The 25382-nt window shown below is 46.7% G+C and overlaps 1 protein-coding gene and 11 non-coding genes across 12 annotated transcripts; 1 reads left to right on the forward strand and 11 right to left on the reverse strand.

The window, feature by feature from the left end:
• Positions 1-302: 302 nt before the first annotated feature.
• On the reverse strand, positions 303-394 carry Trnay-gua (transfer RNA tyrosine (anticodon GUA)). Its single transcript is given in 2 exon segments — positions 303-338; positions 358-394. It is a non-coding gene; the product is annotated as a tRNA-Tyr (tRNA).
• Positions 395-3526: 3132 nt separating this feature from the next.
• Trnay-gua (transfer RNA tyrosine (anticodon GUA)) lies at positions 3527-3618 on the forward strand. The gene is given in 2 exon segments: positions 3527-3563; positions 3583-3618. It is a non-coding gene; the product is annotated as a tRNA-Tyr (tRNA).
• A 2021-nt stretch (positions 3619-5639) lies between these two features.
• On the reverse strand, positions 5640-5712 carry Trnaa-agc (transfer RNA alanine (anticodon AGC)). The gene has a single exon. It is a non-coding gene; the product is annotated as a tRNA-Ala (tRNA).
• A 189-nt stretch (positions 5713-5901) lies between these two features.
• Positions 5902-5974, reverse strand: Trnaa-agc (transfer RNA alanine (anticodon AGC)). Its single transcript has one exon. It is a non-coding gene; the product is annotated as a tRNA-Ala (tRNA).
• A 189-nt stretch (positions 5975-6163) lies between these two features.
• On the reverse strand, positions 6164-6236 carry Trnaa-agc (transfer RNA alanine (anticodon AGC)). Its single transcript has one exon. It is a non-coding gene; the product is annotated as a tRNA-Ala (tRNA).
• Positions 6237-6688: 452 nt separating this feature from the next.
• On the reverse strand, positions 6689-6761 carry Trnaa-agc (transfer RNA alanine (anticodon AGC)). Its single transcript has one exon. It is a non-coding gene; the product is annotated as a tRNA-Ala (tRNA).
• A 189-nt stretch (positions 6762-6950) lies between these two features.
• Trnaa-agc (transfer RNA alanine (anticodon AGC)) lies at positions 6951-7023 on the reverse strand. The gene has a single exon. It is a non-coding gene; the product is annotated as a tRNA-Ala (tRNA).
• Positions 7024-10957: 3934 nt separating this feature from the next.
• Positions 10958-12166, reverse strand: LOC125760101 (uncharacterized). The gene has a single exon (XM_049419777.1). The coding sequence runs from the start codon at positions 12157-12159 to the stop codon at positions 10972-10974; it is 1188 nt and encodes a 395-aa protein (XP_049275734.1). The 5' UTR covers positions 12160-12166; the 3' UTR covers positions 10958-10971.
• Positions 12167-20429: 8263 nt separating this feature from the next.
• Trnaa-agc (transfer RNA alanine (anticodon AGC)) lies at positions 20430-20502 on the reverse strand. The gene has a single exon. It is a non-coding gene; the product is annotated as a tRNA-Ala (tRNA).
• An 852-nt stretch (positions 20503-21354) lies between these two features.
• On the reverse strand, positions 21355-21427 carry Trnaa-agc (transfer RNA alanine (anticodon AGC)). Its single transcript has one exon. It is a non-coding gene; the product is annotated as a tRNA-Ala (tRNA).
• A 1895-nt stretch (positions 21428-23322) lies between these two features.
• On the reverse strand, positions 23323-23395 carry Trnaa-agc (transfer RNA alanine (anticodon AGC)). Its single transcript has one exon. It is a non-coding gene; the product is annotated as a tRNA-Ala (tRNA).
• Positions 23396-23585: 190 nt separating this feature from the next.
• Trnaa-agc (transfer RNA alanine (anticodon AGC)) lies at positions 23586-23658 on the reverse strand. Its single transcript has one exon. It is a non-coding gene; the product is annotated as a tRNA-Ala (tRNA).
• Between the last annotated feature and the right edge of the window lie 1724 nt (positions 23659-25382).

Below are 25382 nucleotides of genomic sequence, written 5' to 3' on the forward strand. Positions count from 1 at the left end.
TTGCATGTGCTGATATCGTGTATGTGTCTTTAATCATGTACCCGATCTGGTGTAGGCTTGTTAGTTAATTACTAGAATTAGTGGAACACCACTCATAATTCCTGTTATTTTTAGGTGGAGAGTCTTTTTCGAACGTCTCAAAGTTTTGCTGAAAATAGCTGCTGCTAATAAACATTTTCGCATCTTTGGGGAATGCACACATATTGTTGAAATAATCATTACAGTCTTAGCGGCGTCGTTTAATGTTTCTCTGCACAGGCGGCGTGCTATGTCTTGAGTACGTCAAGATAAAAAAAATTGAGTCCGTCGAGCCGGATTCGAACCAGCGACCTATGGATGACCGCGTCGGGCATGCCTCTACAGTCCACCGCTCTACCAACTGAGCTATCGACGGCACAAAGTCGACGCACACGCCGGCACGGCCGGTCAGTGCCGAGCGATGAATGTCCTAGAACTGCAATATCGGGGGAGTGCATGCGCTTTGCAATGAACTGGTTCATTGCCATCATAAAAACAACGGCTTTGGATGCATGCCAGCAGGCGTCTGCCTTGTGCTGCTAATTGCATAAACTTTCGTTCTGAAAAAAAAAGTGTTAAGGCGGAAGCCTTAGATACGCGAAAATTGCCCGGCGTCCCGCGTCGGCGTCCCACATCGGCGGCGTCATGACGATCGATGCTAAAAATCATCATCACGTGATGACATCACCATATGACGTCATCATGATGTCAGAGATTGCAAAACTTTGTGACGTCATCACAAGACATCATTGCTTGGTCAAAGGTGGGCAGATCCTGGAGGTATTGCAAGACAAGGTTCGGTGCAGAAAACTTGCAACGCCTCCAATCCTGGAGGCAGTGCAAAACTACGTCAATTGCAGAAAGCTTTCGGAGGGGGGCGCAGGAAATTTAATACATTGATTTAGAAGAAAAAGAAGAAGATGGCTTTCGCGTTAAAATCAATGAAGCGGATGCATAGGGGGCCTGTGATGAATAAGAAGATTTATTCAGTGCAGTACAGTAATATAATACAAGTAGAAAATAGATATAATACAGACGAGGGTCCCAAAGTAAAAGCTGTCAGGGAGACCTCTTGTATCATAAATGTACAACGAAGATGAGGTTTTCAAATCGAGCATGTCACACGCGCCTACTTGGAGTATGCAAACACACGCAATGATCCGATGGGCACGAGGCGAAGTGTCTGCACGGAATCTTTTCGCCGACTATCTCCGACGGGATACGATATCCATGGTGTGTAGGACCATCTCTAAGCGATAAAGTCTCAGTGACCTACCTCAGCTAGGCATGACTTGAAGAGTAGGGGTGTGCGAATATTCGATAGTTTCGAATATTCGTCGAATATTACATTCGAAATATTCGTATTCGATTCGAAAATCGTGTATTCGAAAAGTTTCGAATATGCGATAACTTCGAATATTCGAAAAATTTGAATATGCGATTCGATTATCATGCATAATCCACATTTCTGCTGCGTTCGTATCGCTAAAAGCGTTGCCAAGAGGAGCGATAAAGATCGTAAGTACACGGAGGCACGATATCTGCCTGCGACGAGCACCCCAATGCGTATGATTTATTGCTGGTGCATCTCCAACGTGCAGCGCTGTTGGCGATCATGTAACCGTGCATTTGCAATATTATGCGGCCGTAACGTGCCGCACTACCACTCGTTGACTATGCGGGACCACTCCAGAAGAAAGACGGTGACCTACGTGACTGGTGGCGGACTGTAGGCACCTGCAGATACCCCACTCTGGCAAAGCTTTGACCCATGTACCTCCCTATACCAGCCACTCCTGTTCCAAGCGAGCGTGCCTTTTCAGTGGCGGGGGGGGGGGGGGGTTGTCTCTGTTTGAAGGGAGCGCCTGCTGCCTGATCATGTGGAGCAACTCATATTTCTTCATGATAACATGTAGTCATTACTTTCATTGTGCCGTGAAATTTGCTTGTGTTGTGATGTGCATTGTGCTAACCTGGACATTGTGTTCTGGAGATAGCAGTGTATGTTGTGTTGCCAGTCAGGCTGTTAATGTCTTTTTTTTTTCAAATAGCTACATGTTAAATAAAATATTGTTACTGTGGAGGCATTTTTCCTTTGATATTCGATATTCGATTCGATATTCGAAGGTGGATATTCGTATTCGATTCGTATTCGAAAAATTTGATATTCGCACACCCCTATTGAAGAGAAATGTATAACGTAAGTGAAAAACGGAAGTGACAGCACATATATATATATATATATATATATATATATATATATATATATATATATATATATACATATATATATATATATATATATATATATATATATACACATATATATATATATATATATATATTTCATTGCAGACAACCAGTACACATATTTACCTATGGGGTCGGCGTCAAGGCTTGATAGCCTCATAGGGCGCCCATCCCTCTTTCTCGCTTGCACACATATAAACGTCCAATTGAAGATTGTACAAACGTTCGAACATAGATACGAAAAGAAACACATTGATATTTTTCAAAGAAGTGAATCTATTAGACAAAAAAAAATGTATACATACGGTACCTTGTAGGTGAAAACGTCATGGAAATTAGAAACAAGATAGCCTTGTAAACAACCATAGCATATGACAGGAGAAAGAATGGAAATGACGCTAAGTTAACTCTGAAATGATAGTAAAGAGGCATGCATGCTTTCCAAGACGTGAATAGAAGTGGCTTTATAGATTCAAGGCATTAAGGAAGACTGGGAAGGGTGCTAGTTAAGGAAGGGGGTATTCCTCTGGAATTTTTGTAAATCGTATAGTTAGAGCGAAGCCATCTTTTCTGTAGATATGTCACCAAATGTGGTTGTGATCTTTCGAAAGCAATGGTAGAACAGAATTTTGTGAAGCCCAATCCGCTCTGTGACTGCAACACACTTCGTGTGGATTTTTACAGGCCTACATTTAAGCCGTCTTCGCCACCTTCGTGGAAAATGTCTCAACTTGGCCGACCACCCGGCCTTGACCGCTGGATTCACGGACCGTTCCACTGGTCACTGTTACGCTTCCTCCATCAAGGAAATTTGAATGTGCATTATGACATCGCTTAGTAATATGCGTACTTGTAAGCTTTCGAAATTTAAAAAAAAATCATTTCCTTTAGAGTTGACCTGATGCAAACCCAGTGAATAGTCCAAGGGATTCGCTTGTGCTAAGCAGAACCGGTCGCGGCAGCGCCGCCGCTGCTGTTGCTGCTTCTGCTGCTTCTGCTGCTTAGCACGAGTCGATTCCTTTCACACTCTTCCTGTTGTTATTAATTTTTTTTCTAACTACAGTTTTCACAGGTAGCAAGAGGCGATCGCACGCTGGCATGAATCCAGCTGCTTTTCTTATTTTTTTATGGCACTTAGAGCGACGCTCTTAGGAATGCCGAACCAGTTTATTAAACAGCACAAGCGCGTCCCCTGCAGTTCTAGGTCATTTAGCGAGTCGCGCCGATCAGGAGGGCCGGCGCGAGCGTCGACTTCGTGCCGTCGATAGCTCAGTTGGTAGAGCGGTGGACTGTAGAGGCATAACCGACGCGGACATCCATAGGTCGCTGGTTCGAATCCGGCTCGACGGATTAATGTTTTTTTTTCAGTTTTACCGTAGTGGACACATGACATGCTGCTCGTTCTCAGTAATTTTAAGCGCTGCTAAGGTTTTATTAAGCCGTACACGCGTTTGAAACGCGTGCAAGTTACTGCCAGTACACCTTATCTTAACAGAACTGCAAATTGGGATAGTTGGTGAGGATTCAATTTTGGTCGTAGCGCGACAAACGTTGACAAAAAAGTGGAGAACCACACAACGCCTGCCCTCTGTGGTCCTCTGCTCTTTTGTCTACGTTTGTCGCGCTACGACCAGAATGGATACCTTATCTTGCTGTTACCCTCAACAGTTTATTTTTGATATTTTTTTGAACTGTCTAAACTACACAAGCCTTGCGCTATCGCTTGAGGGTGCGCAAAATTTGCTCATGAATATTGAATTCATTGGCTGTTAATTCATTTCTGTGTCGCTCGGGCGTGCGTGAGTGCATACCATACATGAAGTATCTTCTGAAATAAATTTAGTTGTGAGTGTAGCCAGTGTAGTGTCTTTCATGTACCCCTTGTCCCCGTCATTGTCAAAAGCGCGCTACTTCACCATATGGTATACTGATCACTCATCAACTAGCCCAGCTAGCTCAACGCTACTGATCTTCTCTGTGGACTTGGGGTATGCAGACGCAGTCCCCAAATATGCAACAACGTTATTATATGTGCTCTATTTTAGCGGTGCTTTTATTTCCTATTGGGTAAATTACGAGTGCAACACAACATGCACAACAAAAAGACGTGGATGCGGAGACACACACACACACAAACACGAGGGATATGTCTGTGATTTACGCCTGTCTAAGCACCCTCGTCTTTCACGTTCTTGAACTTTACGTAAGTGCGATAAACACTGCATTATTTTGCACCACGCCACTAGCGCTTTTAGGCTCTAGAAATACATAATGGGGTAGCCATATTCGCGACGTGTGTTCCCCGGCTTCCAGGAAACAATAAATGTTTACACAAACTAAAGAACGCGTCACCACAGATGAAACTTCTTGCATACAATACATTTATTGAATGCCACATCTCAACTGCGCATTCAAAAACAGCCAGAAATGGTGCAAAGGAGAGCAGTTAGATTTACCTATAGCAGCTATCATTAGCTTGAGTCTTCTTTATGACTGATGGCTACTAACGACATTTGAAACAGCACAGAACTATCGCCAGGCTTAAATTGTTTTTCTTGCTCCGTACTCGGCAGTTTAAGATCGACCCTAGTAAATAGCTTTATTCCGCTTCTTCCGGACAGACCAGGCGTAGTGCCAATTACGAATTGGCACCATACTTCGCACGCACTAACCTTTTCAATACCTCGTTTTTTTTCCCAAGAACAACCAACGAATGAAATGCACTACATACATCGCGTTTTTTTCAGAGCGTGGTCTTTCTGACTTCGAAAAACACCCGTAGTTTTTCGTGTAAACTTATTATGAATACTCATGACCAAAATTGTGCTTGTTTTCTTTTTGTGTGCATGGCAGTGTTTTCACAAATTAGTGAAATTTTTGCACAAACGTATTTTACTCATGTTTGTTATTCTATGCTTGTCTTCCAGCAACAACGCTTACCATATTTTGATGTATAACATGTTCAATTTCGGTCACTATGCATTTTTTCTTCCGGCCTCTTCTTCGGACTGTAGTATGTACAAAATAAAAAAAATAAGTTGCACGCAATTATGCTATTGCTCTTCAATTGTCCACCCACAGCAAAAACGCGTCTACAGAAGGGACACTTTGTCGGCGACACAAACACAGCACACATACATACCTTTTGCCCGGTGGTGAGTGACCCACCCAGCTGCGACAGATGTGGCGGCCCACTCACCGCACTTCACGTATTCATTGAATGCTCAGAGCTAGAGGCTTGTAAGAAAAAGTATTTTCCATTCCCATTCCCGGATCATATTTCACTGAATCATTCCATGGTAATTCTCAGAGGTCTCTAACTATGAACCAGCGATGGCATGACACATGACAACGCCATATAAAAGTGATAATGGAGGTGCTGGGTATCGATCCCAGTACCTCTCGCATGCTAAGCGAGCGCTCTACCATCTGAGCCACACCCCCGATGAAGAATCGAAGCATACTCTCACAACCTGATCAGTAATTACGTGCCACTGCTGACTGGAAAGGAGGGTCGCCGACGCGGTGGCCGACCGGTTCCGTTGCGACGGCGCGTCTTTATAGGCGCATTGTTTCATTGTCTCAATCAAATTAAATATGACACATGACAACGCCAAATGAAAAAAATATTAGTGGAGGTGCTGGATATCGATCCCAGTACCTCTCGCATGCTAAGCGAGCGCTCTACCATCTGAGCTACACCCCCGATGAAGAATCGAAGCATACTCTCACAACCTGATCAGTAATTACGTGCCACTGCTGACTGGAAAGGAGGGTCGCCGACGCGGTGGCCGACCAGTTCCGTTGCGACAGCGCGTCTTTATAGGCGCATTGTTTCATTCTCTCAATCAAATTAAATATGACACATGACAACGCCAAATAAAAAAAATAATAGTGGAGGTGCTGGGTATCGATCCCAGTACCTCTCGCATGCTAAGCGAGCGCTCTACCATCTGAGCTACACCCCCGATGAAGAATCGAAGCATACTCTCACAACCTGATCAGTAATTACGTGCCACTGCTGACTGGAAAGGAGGGTCGCCGACGCGGTGGCCGACCGGTTCCGTTGCGACGGCGCGTCTTTATAGGCGCATTGTTTCATTGTCTCAATCAAATTAAATATGACACATGACAACGCCAAATGAAAAAAAATATTAGTTGAGGTGCTGGGTATCGATCCCAGTACCTCTCACATGCTAAGCGAGCGCTCTACCATCTGAGCTACACCCCCGATGAAGAATCGAAGCATACTCTCACAACCTGATCAGTAATTACGTGCCACTGCTGGCTGGAAAGGAGGGTCGCCGACGCGGTGGCCGACCGGTTCCGTTGCGACGGCGCGTCTTTATAGGCGCATTGTTTCATTGTCTCAATCAAATTAAATATGACACATGACAACGCCAAATGAAAAAAATATTAGTGGAGGTGCTGGGTATCGATCCCAGTACCTCTCACATGCTAAGCGAGCGCTCTACCATCTGAGCTACACCCCCGATGAAGAATCGAAGCATACTCTCACAACCTGATCAGTAATTACGTGCCACTGCTGACTGGAAAGGAGGGTCGCCGACGCGGTGGCCGACCGGTTCCGTTGCGACGGCGCGTCTTTATAGGCGCATTGTTTCATTGTCTCAATCAAATTAAATATGACACATGACAACGCCAAATGAAAAAAATATTAGTGGAGGTGCTGGGTATCGATCCCAGTACCTCTCACATGCTAAGCGAGCGCTCTACCATCTGAGCTACACCCCCGATGAAGAATCGAAGCATACTCTCACAACCTGATCAGTAATTACGTGCCACTGCTGACTGGAAAGGAGGGTCGCCGACGCGGTGGCCGACCGGTTCCGTTGCGACGGCGCGTCTTTATAGGCGCATTGTTTCATTCTCTCAATCAAATTAAATATGACACATGACAACGTCAAATAAAAAAAATAATAGTGGAGGTGCTGGGTATCGATCCCAGTACCTCTCGCATGCTAAGCGAGTGCTCTACCATCTGAGCTGCTTTTTTTTTTCTTTATTGCCGAAATCATATATTACAAGACATAAAACCTGGCAGCCAGACTTTGGCTACCGCGGGATTAAAATCTTTTCATGCATACCAATACACCGAGTACAGAGATCCAGTCTGGCGGATCGGCAAGAGCGCGATACACATGTCGCAGACGCACGACACTTTCAATGAAATGTTCGCGAACAGGGCGTATATCTTTATCAACATGCTGATATTGCGTTCTCGTTTTCCACAAGGCGTGAAGTCCCAGGACCATGATAACATCGTACGGAAAGCCCCCGGATACGTCTACCGGTAAGAAACGAATGCCGTAAGGGTCAAGGGGTAGTTGTTTCTTTAATGTGCGTTGAAGCACATCCCAATGAAATATTGGGTCCCAACAGTCTAGAAATACATGTTCAATCGTTTCCGGTTTTTTACATAAGATGCAGTCAGTGGACCAGGGTATAAAGATGCCTTTATCTTGGAGCCAGGTTTTAACAGCGAGTGTGTTTGTGTGCAACTGAAAGAAGAATGTTTTAACTGATGGTTGTATAGGCATTTTCTTTACTCGTTTGAGCACATCCTGTCTAGCGCCTCCGCGATGTGGGAAACGGTACAAGGGCTCTGGTAGCATGTTTTCCACTAGGTCCTTATATAGCTTTTTCTTCTTAACATTAAATAAATAATCTAACGAAAATCGTTCGTTCAGCAACCTGAACGAGAGAACCACCTCGCGCAGGTACCCGGTTACAGAACCGTTGATCATTTCGCGCGACGACGCTATAAGTCGGAGGAACGGGTGATTTTGATCCCGTAAATACATAAATCGCGACACAACCTGTCGCAAAAACAAATGGACAAGACCAAGGCCACCTTTCTTAACAGGGCGGAACAAATTCATTCTGCTAGTCCGCTCCCAAGTGGACGCCCAAATAAAAACAGCAAAAACGCGGTGAAGTTTTTGTATGCTAACTCGCGATGCACATAACACATTCATCACATACCAGATTTTGGAGATCAGAAAAATGTTACAGACAGTGGCTCGTGAAAAAATAGACAATTGCCTGCCTTGCCACGCAGTAGACTTTTCTTTTGCACTTCGCGCCTGGTCAGACCAGTGCGCTTCTGGATCACGATAAGATTCAAGTGGCACGCCTAGGTAACGTGTTGGAATTGCCGACCAGCGTAACCGAGAGTAATGCTCTGGGGTAACATCCCAGTCACCATGCCAAAACCCGTAACTCTTATCCCAGTTTATTTGGGCACCGGTGCAGTCACAAAAGTCGCATACAATATTAGTGGCTTGTTTGATGCTCTCCCTATCTGAGCAGAACACAGCAACATCATCTGCGTAAGCCAAAATTTTGACGTGTGCTGTCTCCAGCCTGAAGCCCGTAATAGCTTCCGTGTGGTCAATGGCCAAACAGAGCGGTTCGAGATAAAGTGCAAAAAGCAAAGGCGACAAAGGACATCCCTGCCTCACTGACGAGCGGACGCTCACGCTCTCCGTAAGTTCTCCGTTTACTATAATACGCATGGTGCAGTCCGTGTACGCCATTCTGACGCCTTCTAGTATTACATGGCCAACATTTGAATGTTTGAGAATGTCCAATAAAATCTCGTGCGAGACTCGGTCAAAAGCTTTCGCCAGGTCGAGCTGCATCATTGCCACGCGCTCGCCTAGAACGTCACAACATTCAAGAACACTTCGTGCGACGTGAATGTTTGTCGCTATGCTGCGGCCTTTAATACCGCAAAGTCTGATGTGGCCCTACCAGCATTTCAATAAACCCCTGGAGTCTTTTGGCTAATACTTTCATAAATATTTTGTAGTCCACGTTGGTGAGGCTGATAGGACGATAAGAGCCCACGGAGAGACGTTTTTCGGGGTCATCACTCTTGGGTATCAGCACAGCGTGCGACCTTCTGAATGAAAGCGGAACTCGCTTACGGTCGTAAGCTTCAGCGAAAACTCCAAGCAACACAGGAGCTACCTTAAATTTAAAAGCTTTATAGAAGGCGGCCACGAGGCCATCGGGCCCGGGCGCCTTGCCCAGCGTCAAGTCGCCGATTGCGTCCTCGATTTCTCGTAGAGAAATCTGCACCTCCAAACGTGCTTTAACTTCGTCGTCTAGCCTCGGCATAAAAGGTAAAAATCTCTCCCGAAATCCTTCCATAGTGTTCCTTTGTTGTCCAAGCAGATAAGTAAAATGATCGGCTATCACGCGCATGATGACCTTCCTATCCGACGTGACATCGTTGCCACTAGCTATTTGACGGATTTCTTTCTGGCACGCATATTTCTTTTCATCAGACAACGCGCGTTTTGTTGGCCTTTCGCCGACCCACAGTTTTTCCGCTCTTGTTCGTATTATCGCGGCCTTGTACTTCTCAGCGTCAATTTGCTCCAGTTGACTCTTCACGTCTCTCATTTCCTTCCTAAAAACACCAGGTTGGATGTTTTCCATGCAGGTAAAGTATTCAAGCCGCTCACGAAGCTCACGTTCACTTTGGTTCCGCTTATGCTTGAGTATGCTACTTCTTTCTATGGCAGCTATTTTGACTCTCTGTTTAAACTCCTCCCATTCAGTAGCAAGATTTATTGACTGCGAGGCGTGTAGCTTCTCCAGTTCGTCGGTTACTACGCTTACGAAATTATAGTCCTCTAGGAGCTTCACATTAAATTTCCAGAGGTTCCAATTTAAATGTGGTTTCCCCTGCACTCTGCCAAAGCCGGCAATAACCAAACAGTGGTCGCTGAAGGAAATAGGTTTCACTTCGTACGCAGTGCACAGCACAACAAGTTCGGCTGAGGCATAGATTCTGTCCAATCTTGCATGGCTATCTCGCTGAAAATGGGTGTAAGTCGGGCGAGTACCATTGGAAAAAACGCAGCCCACGTCATCTAAACCGCGGTCATGTACTATCTCCGATAACAACTCGGCGCTCTTATCGTGAATACGGCTCTTTTTGGACCGGTCTTCAGCTGCACAAACACAGTTGAAATCGCCTAGGAGTATTATCACTTTTTCACAGTTTAGATACGTTAGAAACCTTTAAAAAAAATTGTGCGATCTCTTTCGACATTCGGTGCGTAAGCACAGACAACGCGGTAACTCGTACCCGAAAGACTAAAATCTACCACTAAAAGGCGGCCAGATTGGCACGACTCAACCGTTTGTACGCAACTACCAAAGTCATTACGTATGAAAACAGCACAGCCGCCCGAACTGCCAACAGCGTGACAAAAATGTACATTGAAATGAGGACGAAAAACGGATACCATTCGGTCGGCAACCTCCTGGCTTTCTATTTTGGTCTCCTGAACTGCGACCAAGTCCAAATCGTTTTCGAGCAGTAAGCGGCTTTATTGGCACTGTCGCCTTCTAGCGCTTAACCCTCGTACATTCAGGGTTGCTACGCGCAAACTCGCTTTTGTTAGCTGGGCCATGGCTGCAAAGGAGGTTGCCCTTCCGAATGGTGTCCTTTGCGAAGAACAAACCAGAGGTGAAACTTATTGCGATATTCTTCTCGCGGATGACACCGCGAAACAAAACCCGGCCAGTGGCCGTGAAGCTGTCGCGTTTGAAGAGCAAAGCAAACAGAGTGATCCACATTGTAGCTTTTTCCTACACCATTTTCGGCCCAAACCCACCCCACCCCTCCCCTCCCCCCCCTTTACCCGACATAAAAACCATCTCTTACGAAGGCGGATTGCCCGCCCGCCGTGGTTCGCCCGGAATGTTAGGTCGCGGTCTAAATGGAGAGCGTCTTACACCTGGCGTTTTCGTCGGTGGCTCGCCGCCTCCACCATCGTCCCGCTGCGACTCACTGTCGACGGTGCTCTCATGCGGCCGCTTTCCGGCCATCGGGCTCCCTTCGCCGTGTGAAGAAACCATACACTTCTCGCCGGATTCAATCACGCTCACCGGAGGCTGCACTTCTGGGGCCGTATCCCGTCTAGTCGGTGCAGTGTCGACGCCTTTGACGGGCTCATGCTGGTCCTTGGAGGCTTCGTCGACTTGCCGCTTATCACGCTCGCCCTCCGGAACAGAGGACGATGTAGATGGCTGTGTTTCACGGGCGTTTGTCTGAGGCGTCGCCTCTTCCAAGTCAGCCTCGTCCATGAGCAGGTCGGGGGTGTCGTCGCTGCCCCCGGGCCCTGTCACGCTGGCGTACGTTCGTTCACACTGGCCGTCTTCGTGACCGAATCGCCGACAAGAGCCACATCGCGGAATGCGGCACTCGCGGCGGATGTGGCCTGTGCCCCGGCAGCGAAGGCAGAGCGGAGCCCTGCCCGGCACAACAACAAGGGCGTGCTCACCGGACACACTTAACTGGTGTGGCAAGTCGTCGATTTTGACGCCGGAGTGCAGCTTCAGAGTCACAAGCCTCGTTGTAGACCCTTTGTCGGTCAATCCCTCGGCCCTCCAGCGCTCCCTGACGATGTCGGTGACTTTACCGAAAGGCGTGAAGGCAAGGCGCACGTCCTCGTCAGGCACACTGTGGAGCAGCCAGTGCACCTTCATTCGGACGTCCCTGTTGGCCGGGTCGATGACGATACAGCGCTTGCTTTTAACTTGCAGTTCACCGATGCTGACCAGCTTCTTCACCGTTTCAGCGTCCTTGAAGGTGACCGCCCACACATGGCTCATGCGGTACGCCCCCAAGGCGACTACCTCGGGGAGTACCGAATGTTGAGCCAGAGCGTCGCGAAAGTCTTCTACCCGGTAGGGCCGAGCACTGACGTCCGCGTGCAAAAACACGGTATTTAAAATAAACCGACCTGTGGGCAAACTGGGCAGAACAACCTGGTATTCGTTTTCCATTGCAGATAACCTGTTTCCGCGACCGAGCTTGGCCGCTATCGCCGCTCCGTCGGAGCTCATGAAAACACGTCCGTACGCTGTCGCGGCCGGAAGTGGAATTCACCATCTGAGCTACACCCCCGACGGAGAAACACAGCATATGCTCACAACCTGATCAGTAATTGCGTGCCACTGCTGACTGGAAATGAGGGTCGCCGACGCGGTGGCCGACCGGTTTCGTTGCGACGGCGCGTCTTTATAGGCGCATTGTTTCATTGTCTCAATCAAATTAAATATGACATATGACAACGCCAAATAAAAAAAAAATAATAGTGGAGGTGCTGGGTATCGATCCCAGTACCTCTCGCATGCTAAGCAACCGCTCTACCATCTGAGCTACACCCACCTTTTTTTTCTTTATTGCCTGTAATCAGCAGTACATCAGAACATCAACATAAGCAACATATGTACACAAATATATGGAATGCTTATCCATTACAAATAAATATTAAACTGCCACCTGTCAAATCGGAACAGGCGCTGTTTAGAATTCCTTAATATTGGCCAGGGGTTCTATTCTGACCAGCCATGGTGGCGGACACCCTTGTCTAGCCCTCACATCAAGAAAACGAGTTATTTGTTCTCGAAAATACGCATGGGCTGGTCTTCTATCGGGACTAATACGGCGATATGGGCGAGTTGGTGTACTAACATCTTCGGGAAAATGTGCAGCGCGGCACGGACGAAGGACAAGAAACGCACAACACTTCTATCGGGATCACAATAGAAGCCAGCCATGCGTGAGCGCCATATACAGTAGAGGCCAGTTACCATTACCTGATCGAAAGGTGTTATGTCCTCATCTCCTATCGGCAAATATTTGATGCCATGGGGATCAAGTGGAAATTCTTTCTTTATTGTTCGCTGTAAAATTTCCCAAAAATACGCTCCCTCCCAGCAGTGTAAGAATGCGTGGTCGATTATCTCAGGTTGTTTGCATATGATACATTGTGATCCCCATGGCATGTAAAAGCCCCTTTCTTCTAAAAAGGTTGCAACTGAAAGTGTAGCTGTGTGCGGTTTGAAAAAGAAACTTTTGATACTTGGTGACATCTTCCTTCTTTTGACACGTTTGAGAACATTCTCACCTGGACCTCGACTGTATATCGCCCTGTACAGCGGCGGGGGAAAGAGGTTGTCCAGTACATCATTGCGCAGCTTTTTCCTTGTGACCGTAAACAGGTATTCTTTTGAATAACGTACAGCAAGGAAACGAACACTGAATACAGTTTCTCAGCAAAAACCGAACACTGCCGCCGGCACACCTTGAGAACATACAATTAATTCTGGCAACCAATGCGCTAGCCTAACTTTACAGGCTCTTTGCAGAAATGGGTCCTCGTTCTCGCGGAAGAATAGGAACCGTCCAACTAGTTGCCTCACAAACAGGTCGGCCAGCCCTAACCCTCCATCTTTCACCCTTCTGAACAAGTTGTTGCGACTACATCTCTCCCATCCGGAACCCCACACAAACACGGCAAACAATCTGTGCAATTTCTGCACATTCGCCCTATTACAGAAAATGAATTGCATACCATACCATAGCCTAGCGACGAAAAGCAAGTTGCAGATAGTAGCCCTGGCAAATACTGAAAAGTGCTTAGCATTCCAAGCTTCAGCCTTCTCTTTAGCGGTTCTATGCTCGCCCTGCCAGTATTCGTCACTTTGTTTGTAAGCTTGAAGCGGTGCGCCTAAGTACCTTGCTGGCACTGTCGACCACTTGAAATTGGCAAATATAGCAGGGGTTTCAGGCCATTCCCCATGCCAAATACCGAGGCACTTTCTCCAGTTCACTCTACTGCCAGTGATTTCACCGAAGTTTTTAACAAAATTTATCGTTTGCAAAACACTCTGCTTGTCTTTGCAGCACACGGCTACGTCATCAGCATAGGCTAGGAGTTTGACTTCTGTCGCTTGCATTGTAAATCCTTGAATGCATTTGTTCTCAATGACAGCCAGACACAGACACTCTAGATAAATACAGAACAAAAGTGGGCTGGCTGGGCAGCCCTGACGCACGGAACGTTGTATGCTGATGGGGGCCCCCAGTGACTTGTTAATTATGAGCTTAGTAGTGCCGTTCCGGTACGCCATGGCTACCCCGTCAGAAATTATGGACCCGACGTTTATATGCTCTAGAAAGGCTCTTCGAATACTATGAGCAACACAATCAAAAGTCTTCTCCAAATCAAGTTGGAGAATTGCGACTCGCTCCCTCAACGCGTCACAGCATTCCAGAATCGATCTCATTATGTGTATGTTGGTGTTGATGGTACGTCCTTTGATACCGCATGTTTGGTGCCTGCCTACAATGGTTTTCATTACTGATTGTAACCTGTCTGCGATTATCTTCATGAATATTTTGTAATCGCTGTTCGTAAGCGATATTGGTCTGTACGACGTAACATGTTTCAGTTTCGCAGGCTGATCCGACTTGGGGATGAGCACGGTGTGCGCTTCCCCGAAAGAGTAAGGCAGTGCGTTTACTTCATACGCTTTGTTAAACACGTCCGCGAGTAGGGGCGCTAAGTCTGATTTAAACTGTTTATGAAAGGCAGCACTTAGGCCGTCTGGACCGGACGACTTTCCTATTTTTAAGTTGTCGATTGCTTTTTCAACTTCGTTGGCTGATATCGGTGCTTCTAGTCTATTCTTCGTATCATCGTTAAGTTGCGGCATACGTCCCAAAAAGGCAGGTCTAAAAGCGTCTAGGTCAACAGTTCTATATGCATAAAGTTGTTGGAATTGCTCGAAAAACGCACGTGCTATGCCCTCACAGTCAGTTATTTCGTGACAATCTACTTCTATTGCATCTATATGGTTGCGCCGCGCATGCGACTTTTCCAGCCCGAACGCGCGTTTAGGGCGCGATATCGGCCCTAGCGCGAATAATCGCTCCCCGATATCGTTCTTCATCGCAGAGCTCCAATTTCACTTTAATGCTGCGCAAGTCATCTTTGTAAACGCCCTGTTGGCTGCTTTCTAAGGCCGTTAATTTTTCCAATACCGTCCTTAGTTCTTTCTCTTTAGCTCTTTCTTCGTGCTTTATTTTACATGATCGGTCGATGGCGGTTAACTTAACTCGCTGTTTGAAATGTTCCCACCTTTCAGTGACTTGCACCTTGTTGTTATTTTCTACTTCTTTCAGGTGGTCCTGCACGTTGCTTAAGAAAAGCTCGTCCTTTAACAATTTGGAATTCATTTACCACATCTCCCACGTGAAGGTGTTGCGTTTTCTTTTGTGTCCAATACATGTCTTTACCAAACAATGATCTGTAAATGAAACAGGCGTCACTGCGTAGCTGCGGCACAGGGGTATCACGTCTAGAGACACGTACATCCTGTCCAGACGAGCGTGACTATTGCCCTGGAAGTGCGTGTATTGAACATCGCGTGTTCCGACTAGGCATTCCGCCACGTCGTCTAAGTCACACTCTGTCAATAATTCATTGAGTGCATGGCAGTTTTTATCATTTGTTCTCCTGCCTGTTCTGTCTCGATCTCTGACTACACAGTTAAAATCTCCTAGAATAATAGCTTTTCTCTGCATGCAGATGTGTGTCTTTAGGGCGGAAAAAAACTGAGTGCGTTCATCACAACTGTTCGGTGCATATACACACAAAACTCGCCACATAACATCACAAACAGTAAAGTCATTGTACACTAGTCTGCCCGAAGGACACGAATGATAATTTTCGATAGATAGCCCGGGCATTTTCCTCATAAATAAAATAACGCCCGCTGATGTTCCTTTAGCGTGGCTCACTACCGCGTAGTACATCGACGTAAACATTAGCAACATGCCCCGGGTCTCTTCCTCCCCTTCGACCTTTGTCTCCTGCACGGCTAAAACATCGAGGTCTTGGTCCACCATCATCCTGTACACTTGACTGTTTACGCTTTGCGGCCAGACCTCTCACGTTTAGCGTGCCTAAGCTAAGCGTCGGGTAGGTTGCCATTGCTAGGACGGGACAGAGAAAGAGAGGCCCGGAGCTCGGTGCTCACCACCACGTCTAGCCTGTGGCTAGACGTCTCCGGGACCATCCGTTGTTCTGGCGTGGTCCGTAGTCTGTTTTGGCTTGTCGCCGCCCTTTCTATCTCGCGGAATGTTTGGGCGGGGCCTGATGCTGGTCCTTCTCGTCACAGTTGTGTTTGCAGGCGGCCCGTCGGCGTGGTTCTCAGTAGTTTTCTCGTCGGTAGTGTCCAGCAGTCTTTTGGAAGAAGCGTGGCCACTTGTATCCATATCGTCGCTGCCCTGGGACGGGTTCCCTCCCTCTGGTGCGTGCGTGGCATCATCGACTAAAGGGCGGTTTTTGCTGTCTTTCTCCCTTTCTTCTGCATGACTCAGTGTCGCCCGGTCGTTCTTTTCGGAGGTTACAGGTTCACCTTCCGCACCTCTTTTTTTTTTTATTGAAATAGAAAACAAATGAAGGAGTTGTTGTCACCATTGCTTGGTGACGGCTACCCCTTTCCACATAGTTGTTAAGATAACAGAATAAATAAAAAAAATATATCTATATATATATATATATATATATACATATCTACAGTCGTACAAGTTCAAGAACTCAGTAGCTATCGCAAATATTAGTGTCTTCAAAAAAACGCTGGAGCACTTTCATTGCTTTACGGTTTATCCTAGTCGGCCATGGGCCTAGTATTTTCGCTAAGGAAAACGTTCGCTCAGAGTCCAGCGTGTGAAGTTCTTGTTCGAGTCGCTGTCTATGCGTGTCGTACTTCGGACAGTCGAGTAACAGATGATGCACATCCTCGTCGTCGTGGCCGCATGAACATGTTGACGATGATGCACGATGAATCCGAAATAAGAAGTGCTTTGTGTAAGCGGTTCCGAGTCTTAGGCGATGAATGAGTGTGTCGATACGTCTTGGGAGCTGGGGGTCTAATTGGCACTCAAGGTTAGGGTCAACAGCGTACAGAATCGATTCCTTTGTGCTGTCTGGGAACCAGGTGGATAAACATAATTCACGTTTCGTTCTTCGTAAAATTCGGTTTATATCACATTGGGATGCAGGAATGAGGTGGGTTTGTGTGTAATTATGAGCGGCTTTTGCCAACTCATCTGCCATTTCATTTCCCTTGATTCCGCAGTGACTGGGAACCCACTGAAATGCCACGTGATGACCTGACTCCGTAGCTTCTGAAAGCTCTTTCAAGATCGCGTATACTATACGTATATCTATTTTTCCTGAAGTGGCATTTTCCACACACGCAAGAGCCGCCAGGGAATCCGTGATTACGACCCACCTTCTGGGCCTCGTTGACAGTTTAATAAAGCTGACCGCTAGCAAAATAGCTACAAGCTCCGATGTTGTTGAAGAGGAAAGATGACTCAGTCGACATGCATGTTCCTCATGTAACTCCGGAATGATGAATGCTGATGTCGCAGTCTCTTTGTTGACGGAGCCATCAGTGTACACGTGAGTGTAGCCTTGGTATCTGTCAAACAAGTGATGTGAGGCCAACTGCAGAGCGGCAATGGCTGGTACGTCATGTTTACTACGCAGACCTTCTATTGACGTTTCAATAGTTGGTAGCTCTAGCAACCAGGGCGGATAGGTCAAGTCCGGCGGCCAATGTGTCGACGCAGGAAGCCGTGAAATGTACTGTTGGTACACACGGTGTATTTGCGTGCCGGGACGGTTCTCAATTTGTGTTATGAGTGGATGTGAAGGGTGTTGCGTGACTAGGCGAAAGAGGTGCCGACAGGTCTCCACATTTCGAATCACTATAAAGTTGGGTTCCCGTGCCTCTGCTAATGTCAAAGAACTTGATGTTGCCTGTGGAACCCCCAGACATACGCGCAGGCTTCGTGCTTGTAGCAGTTGAAGTCGCTGTAGAGACGTCGGGGATATGTTGTGGAGAACTGGTGCGGAGTAGGCAATCTTCTGTCGGATAAGAGCGCAATGGACGTGTAGTAGTGACGCCGATGTTCCTCCCCATTTTGTCCCCGCAATGCGACGAAGAACATTTATGGTGCCGTTCACTTGGTTTTCGAGATCGGCTATATGTTGACTCCATCTGAGTTGGCTGTCTAAAGTAACACCAAGGAATCGATGCTTTCGTGCGATTTCGATTCTTTGGCCGTCCACAAAAAGTTTCAGGTTCTTCATTTTCTTTCTCGTGAACGGTAGAACTACTGATTTGGCGTGAGAAATCTGCATGCCTCGCTCCTTGAGGTAATCGCTTGTTAGATTTAGTGCTTGTTGAAGTCGATGCTGGATGATTTCCAGAGATTTGTGAGACGTCCATATGCATATGTCGTCTGCGTACATGGATATGTTCAAGGCTTCTGGCAGCACTTTTGGAAGACCTGCCATTGCAGCGTTGAAAAGAAGCGGACTGAGAACGCTTCCTTGGGGTACACCTCTGTTCACGTTGAACAGATCGCTTTCGCCATCATTGGTAGAAATGTATATCTGCCTGTCATGCAGGAAGTTGGCGATCCATTTAAGAATACGGCCATGTACCCCAAGTGAAGTAAGCCCGTACAGCACAGATAGGTGGCTGACAGAGTCAAATGCTTTTCTTATATCTATGAACACCGCAACAGCGATGTTCCCACAGTTCATTTCGTGTTCCACAAATGTGACTAGGTCAAAGACGCAGTCCATAGTGCATCGTCGTCGTCTGAAGCCAGCCATCTGTTCTGGAAGAGTGTTATTAGCTTCAATCCACCACTGCAACCTTATGTCAATCATTTTTTCCATGACTTTAGATATGCAGCTAGTGAGGCTGACTGGGCGAAATGAGTCAAGGGATAGCGGTGATTTACCGGGCTTTAGCAGTGGCACAATTTTCGCGATCTTCCAACACGACGGAACGTGCGCCTCTGTCCACATGTTGTTATATATCCCTAGAAGAACTGTCGTGCCTTTGGGGCCTAGATTTCGCAGAACGCTGTACGACACGTTGTCTGGACCAGCTGCTGTCCTTACACGGGTTAGTGATAAAGCAGTTCGTAGTTCTAGTACAGAATACGGGTTATCCAGTTGGGCATGTAGTAATGCACAAGCATCTTGGATTTGCGTCTCTACAGAATTAGGCAGTGCAGTAATACTCTGAGCAAGTTGTCCACTTCCAGTAAGAATTGAACAAAACTCATTAGCAACATCACGTTCGGATAATCCAAGGGATATGGCCAATGCTCTGAATGGGCTCCGTTGGGATACCTCCCTCTGTCTTCGATGTCTCCGCCACGTCGCTGGCGGTCTCCTGGACCCCAGCCCCCTTAGCAGCGTCCTCGGCTTCAGCAGCATCCATCCTCATCTCCATGTGTATTTCACTCGCTGGTGGCCCCACGGTTGCGGCGTAGGTGCGTACGCACTGGTCTTCAGAGTGCCCAAAGATTCGGCATTGCGAACATCGCGGCACCTTGCACTCGCGCCGGACGTGGCCGTCTCCCTTGCACCGTAGGCACTGCATAGGCCGTCCCGGAGCCACAACAAGGGCCAGTTCACCTGCAACTCGGATTTGGTGCGGCAGGTCGTCGACTTTCAATCCGCTCTTCAGTTTCAAGAGTACCGTCCGTGACGTCGAATTCTTGTCCCTGACGCCTCTGACGCGCCAACGTTCTCGCGTGACTTCAATGACTTTGCCAAAGGCTGCCAGCGCTGTCTTTACATCTTCGTCCGCCGCCCAATACAGGAGCCAATGAAGGCGGAGACGTACCTGCTGGTCTTGAGGGTCGACGACGACGCAGCGACGCCCCTTCACATTGAGCTTCTTGAATGCCAGCAATTTCTTTACCGCGTCGTCACTCGAAAAGGTGACCGCCCACACGTGGTTGATCTGGTATGCCCCAAGGGCCACGACCTCCGGCAACAATCCAGTCGCGTCGAGCGCGTCGCGGAAACCTTCGGCCCTGTAGGGCCTTGCTCGCACGTCGCCATGCAAAAACACAGTGTTCTTTACTACATGTCCCTTCGGCAAAGGTGGCAAAATAAACTGATAACTCGCTTCCTCGTTATCATCGATAAGCCTGTTACCGCGGCTTGGTGCCGCAAAAGCTGCTCCATCGGAGCCCATGATTCACTCGTCCGAACAGCTCGGCTGCCGGAAGTAGAATCTGAGCTACACCCCCGATGGAGGATGAAAGCATACTATCACAACCTGTTCAGTAATTATGTGCCACAGCTTACTGGAAAGGAGGGTCGCCGACGCGGTTGGCGACCGGTTTTCTTGCAACGGCGCGTCTTCGTTAGGCGCATTGTTTGATTCTGTCAATCAAAGTAACTGTGACACATGACAACGCCAAATAAAAAAAATAATAGTGGAGATGCTGGGTATCGATCCCAGTACCTCTAGCATGCTAAGCGAGCGCTCTACCATCTGAGCTACACCCCCCCCCCTTTTTTTTGCTTTATTGCCTGTTATTAGACACGTACATCAAACAATAAGTCCATGAAAGAAAAGACAAAAGTTGTGTCAGTCCTACTGGAGAGACACAAATTTAAAATTCCTTGAGCGCTGTCGAGGGTTCTACCCTCGACAACCACTAAGGTACAAACTCCTGAGCTTTCTGGAGTTCCACAAACTTAGTCATACACTCACGAAAATACATCCGTGCGGGTCGTGCGTCAGGATCGCAATAAAACCCCGCCATGCGAGCCCGCCATAAACAGTGAAGGCCAATTAGCATAATCAAGTCAAAAGGGTCCTCCGTCGGGGGTGTAGCTCAGATCCCTCTTCATCATATAAGATTTCTGCCAGTAAATGATGAAGAGGGATCTGAGCTACACCCCCGATGGAGGATCGAGGCAACGCTAACAACCTGTTCAGTAATTACGTGCCACTGCTGGCTGTAAAGGAGGGTCGCCGACGCGGTTGGCGACCGGTTTTCTTGCAACGGCGCGTCTTCGTTAGGCGCATTGTTTGATTCTGTCAATCAAATTAAGCAAGACACATGACAACGCCAAATAAAAAAAATAATAGTGGAGGTGCTGGGTATCGATCCCAGTACTTCTCGCATGCTAAGCGACCGCTCTACCATCTGAGCTACACCCCCGATGGACGATCGAAGCATACGCTCACAAACTGTTCAGTAATTACGTGCCACTGTTGGCTGGAAAGGAGCGTCGCCGACGCGGTTGGCGACCGGTTTTCTTGCAACGGCGCGTCTTCGTTAGGCGCATTGTTTGATTCTGTCAATCAAATTAAGTATGACACATGACACCGCCAATGAAAAAAAAATAATAGTGAAGGTGCTGGGTATCGATCCCAGTACCTCTCGCATGCTAAGCGAGCGCTCTACCATCTAAGCTACACCCTTTTCTTTTATTTCCAGTTTCAGTACATACAGATTGGTTAACAATGCAATAATATAACAAAGGGTGAATAGTTAAAAACGTTCTCTGGTATTAGGGAACGTTGTACTAAAAATAGCGCTGAATCTACTACAATTATACTTGCGGCAACCATTCAGACACGTTGGGTTGAGACTTCTGCTCTTCCACAAATCTGTGAAGGCTATCCTAAAGTATTCACTTGCCGGTCTTGCTCCAATATCCACATTTCGCACTGCCACACGACATCTCCAGACACCGTGCAGTACAAAGAGCATAATCAAGTCATAGGGTACGCCACAATCACTGTCTATTGCCAGAAACCTGATTCCTTGGGGGTGCAGGGGAAAATCTTTCTTAAGTGTTCTCTACAGTATATGCCACAAAAACACTGCATCTCAACATTCTAAAAACACTTGATCAATTGTTTCATCTGTTTTACATATTTCACACTGTACGCCCCAGGGTAGGAAAATCCCCTTTCGGCCATCCATGTCTTCACTGTCAGCGTGCCAGTGTGTAAGCGAAAGAAGAAAGTTTTCACACCTGGTGGCACAGGCATTCTTTTTACACGCTTGAGAATATCTTTTCCCTTTGTTGTACTGTACTGAGTTCTATACAGTGGCATAGGCAGCACCATTTCACGCAGGTCTCTGTATAACTTCTTCCTACTTACGTCACTTAAATAGCTCAACAAAAAACGAGTAAACAAAACGCGCGCAGACATAACTACTTCTTTGAGGAAACCGCGAATGCTTCCGTGCGCATGTTCTGTCGAAACAACGAAGTCAGGTAAGGCCTGACTTAATCGCAGCTGGCACATTGTCCGCAGGAAGGGGTGTTCCACATCCCTTAAGAACATAAAACGATTGACTACTTGGCGCAAGTACAAATGGCTTAAACCAATCCCACCATTACGGACTCGCATAGATTTGTTCTGCTAGCTCGTTCCCGCGTGGAGCCCCAAAATAAGCACTGCGAATATGCGATGGAGGTTTTGGACATTCATTCTTGAACAATGAATCACTTCCATGGCATACCACAGTTTACTTATGAAGAATAAGTTACATACTGTAGCTTTAGCGAAGACTGACAGGTTCCATCCGTTCCAGTTATTGGCTTTTTCTCGTAGTTCATCGATCTCATCATGCCAATGTGGTTCACTGTCAATATAATTGCTCAGCGGCACTCCCAAATAATTAACAGGAGTGGTAACAAACCTCAAGTTGGCGAACGTGTCTGGGGTAGACGGCCATTGACCGTGCCAGAACCCGAGACACTTCCCCCAGTTCACAGCACTTCCACTTGCAATACAAAAGGACTTGACCGTTTCAGCAACATGCAGAATATTGTCGTAGTCTGTACAAAATGTGGCAATATCATCGGCGTAGGCCAACAAACGCACCTATACTTGTTGTAATTTAAAACCACGTATCTGTTCGCTCTTTATAATGCACTGGCAAAATGATTCAACATACAGACCAAAAAGTAATGCTGAAAGAGGGCACCCTTGACGCAGAGATGGTCGCACTGGTATCCTCTAACTAACCACTTTATTCACTATTAACTGCGTAGTGCACGACCTGTACGCCATCGCGACCCCATCTCTAATAACATGGCTTACATTGACATGGTCTAGCACACACAACAGAACGTCATGGGGAACCCTATCAAAAGCTGAGCTACACCCCCGATGGAGGATCGAAGCATAGTCTCACAACCTGATCAGTAATTACGTGCCACTGCTGGCTGGAAAGGGGGGTCGCTGACGCGTTTGGCGAGCGGTTTTCTTGCAACGGCGCGTCTTCGTTAGGCGCATTGTTTGATTCTGTCAATGAAATTAATCATGACGCATGACAACGCCAAATAGAAAGAATAATAATGGAGGTGCTGGGTATCGATCCCAGTACCTCTCGCATGCTAAGCGAGCGCTCTACCATCTGAGCTACACCCCCGATGGAGGATCGAAGCATACTCTCACAACCTGATCAGTAATTACGTGCCACTGCTGGCTGGAAAGGAGGGTCGCTGACGCGTTTGGCGAGCGGTTTTCTTGCAACGGCGCGTCTTCGTTAGGCGCATTGTTTGATTCTGTCAATCAAATTAATCATGACGCGTGACAACGCCAAATAAAAAAAATAATAATGGAGGTGCTGGGTATCGATCCCAGTACCTCTCGCATGCTAAGCGAGCGCTCTACCATCTGAGCTACACCCCCGATGGAGGATCGAAGCATACTCTCACAACCTGATCAGTAATTACGTGCCACTGCTGGCTGGAAAGGAGGGTCGCCGACGCGGTTGCCGACCGGTTTTCTTGCGAGAGCGCGTCTTTGTTAGGCGCGTTCTTTGATTCTGTCAATCAAATTAAATATGACTAGGCTGCGTTTGTTCGGAGTTTATTTTTTTTTTAATTTCGGGGGGTGTTTTTCGGAGCTTACTTTTTGGGAGGAAATTCGGCCTTTGTCGTTGTTTACATCACGTAAATCTCTACTTCTCTGAAATCCCGTGTTTAATTTGCTTTATAAGTTGTTGCAGTGTGTTCTTATTAATTTAACTTACAATGAAAATGCGTTGCATTGTTGCTGATAATGCTGTTTCTCTATCCTCTCATTTTTTCTCACTACCCGTTCATTTACCCTGTTAATAAGGCTGTTGATGTGCACTGCCGCAAACTCACGCAAGTGTATTCTTGGGGAAAGGGGGGGGGGAGTAGCTAGTTAAGCTGCTTCTCAGCTTTTTCTCCCAGCTTCCCTCATCTTCTTTTTGAAAAATAACGGACCTATTATTATTATAATTCTCAATACTCCGAAATGTTAGATGAAATGATATCTGAACACGAAAACATGCGAACACACTAACTTTATTAGAGGTATATGGAAGGATTGAACGCACAAATACATAGGCATACAAGCACAAATACTTGAATACAAAATACATACGTTTGTTCGTGTTACAACTTCAAAACTTGTTGCCATAGATGCAAGCATATTTTACGAGGTTGTTGCCGCTGATGGAGAAGCGCTCCTTTTTATTGATGATTCTCAGCTTTGAAAATGCTCTGTGAACGTTGGAAATGCCCTTCTAGTATCAGAGTTTATCGGACAAGTACAAATTGTGAAAAATTTTACCGGCGAGTATTTGTCGGATTTTTCAGGATTTATCCGAAAACACGGAGCCCTAAATATGACACATGACAACGTCTAACAAGAACAAAATAATAGTGGAAATGCTGGGTGTGGATCCCAGTACCTCTCGCTTGCTAAGCGAAGGGTTGAGCTACACCCCCCCCCCTTTTTTTTATTTAAGACCTGCTCATAGCGATACAGACATTTACGCAGCACAGACACTATCGGTCATAGGCGAAAAAACAAAATGTGCAATGAGCGAGTGTGTCTCGTCGGTGAATTAAATTAATAATATTCAATGGCATCCACTTCTTCAAAGGCAGGTAATCACTCTGGTGGTTCACCAACAGATTTATACACTTCACGGATAAAGTTTCTTTATAGGGACACTAAAGAGCAAAACGATTTTTCTCATATTAGTAAAGTACTCTTTCACGATACCAAAAACACCACGCTCGCTGCGATAAGACGCTCAGTAAGCGAGAAAACGCGCAAAAACAAAATGTCGGTGGCGACGCCACCTTGAAGTTTCTGCACAATTCGCCGTGACGTCACATGTTTTGACGGTGCCTGCTAGGGACTACGTAGTTTCTAATCGGTAAAAATTAAAAAAAAAAAACATTGTCCTATGAGGGTGCCATAGACTTAACATACCAAATTTGGCGTAACTTTGTTGAGCCAATGGCGCCAAAATACGATAAATACACTTTGAAATCCGTGACGTCACGCGGGGATATTTGGGCGCGAAATTTAAAAATGAAACTTTGAACTTGATTTTCTCCTGTATTAACAAACCTATCACGGCGAAATTAACG

Source organism: Rhipicephalus sanguineus, chromosome 10 (genome assembly GCF_013339695.2).
Source record: "Rhipicephalus sanguineus isolate Rsan-2018 chromosome 10, BIME_Rsan_1.4, whole genome shotgun sequence".
In the NCBI taxonomy this organism is placed as follows: Eukaryota; Metazoa; Arthropoda; class Arachnida; order Ixodida; family Ixodidae; genus Rhipicephalus; species Rhipicephalus sanguineus.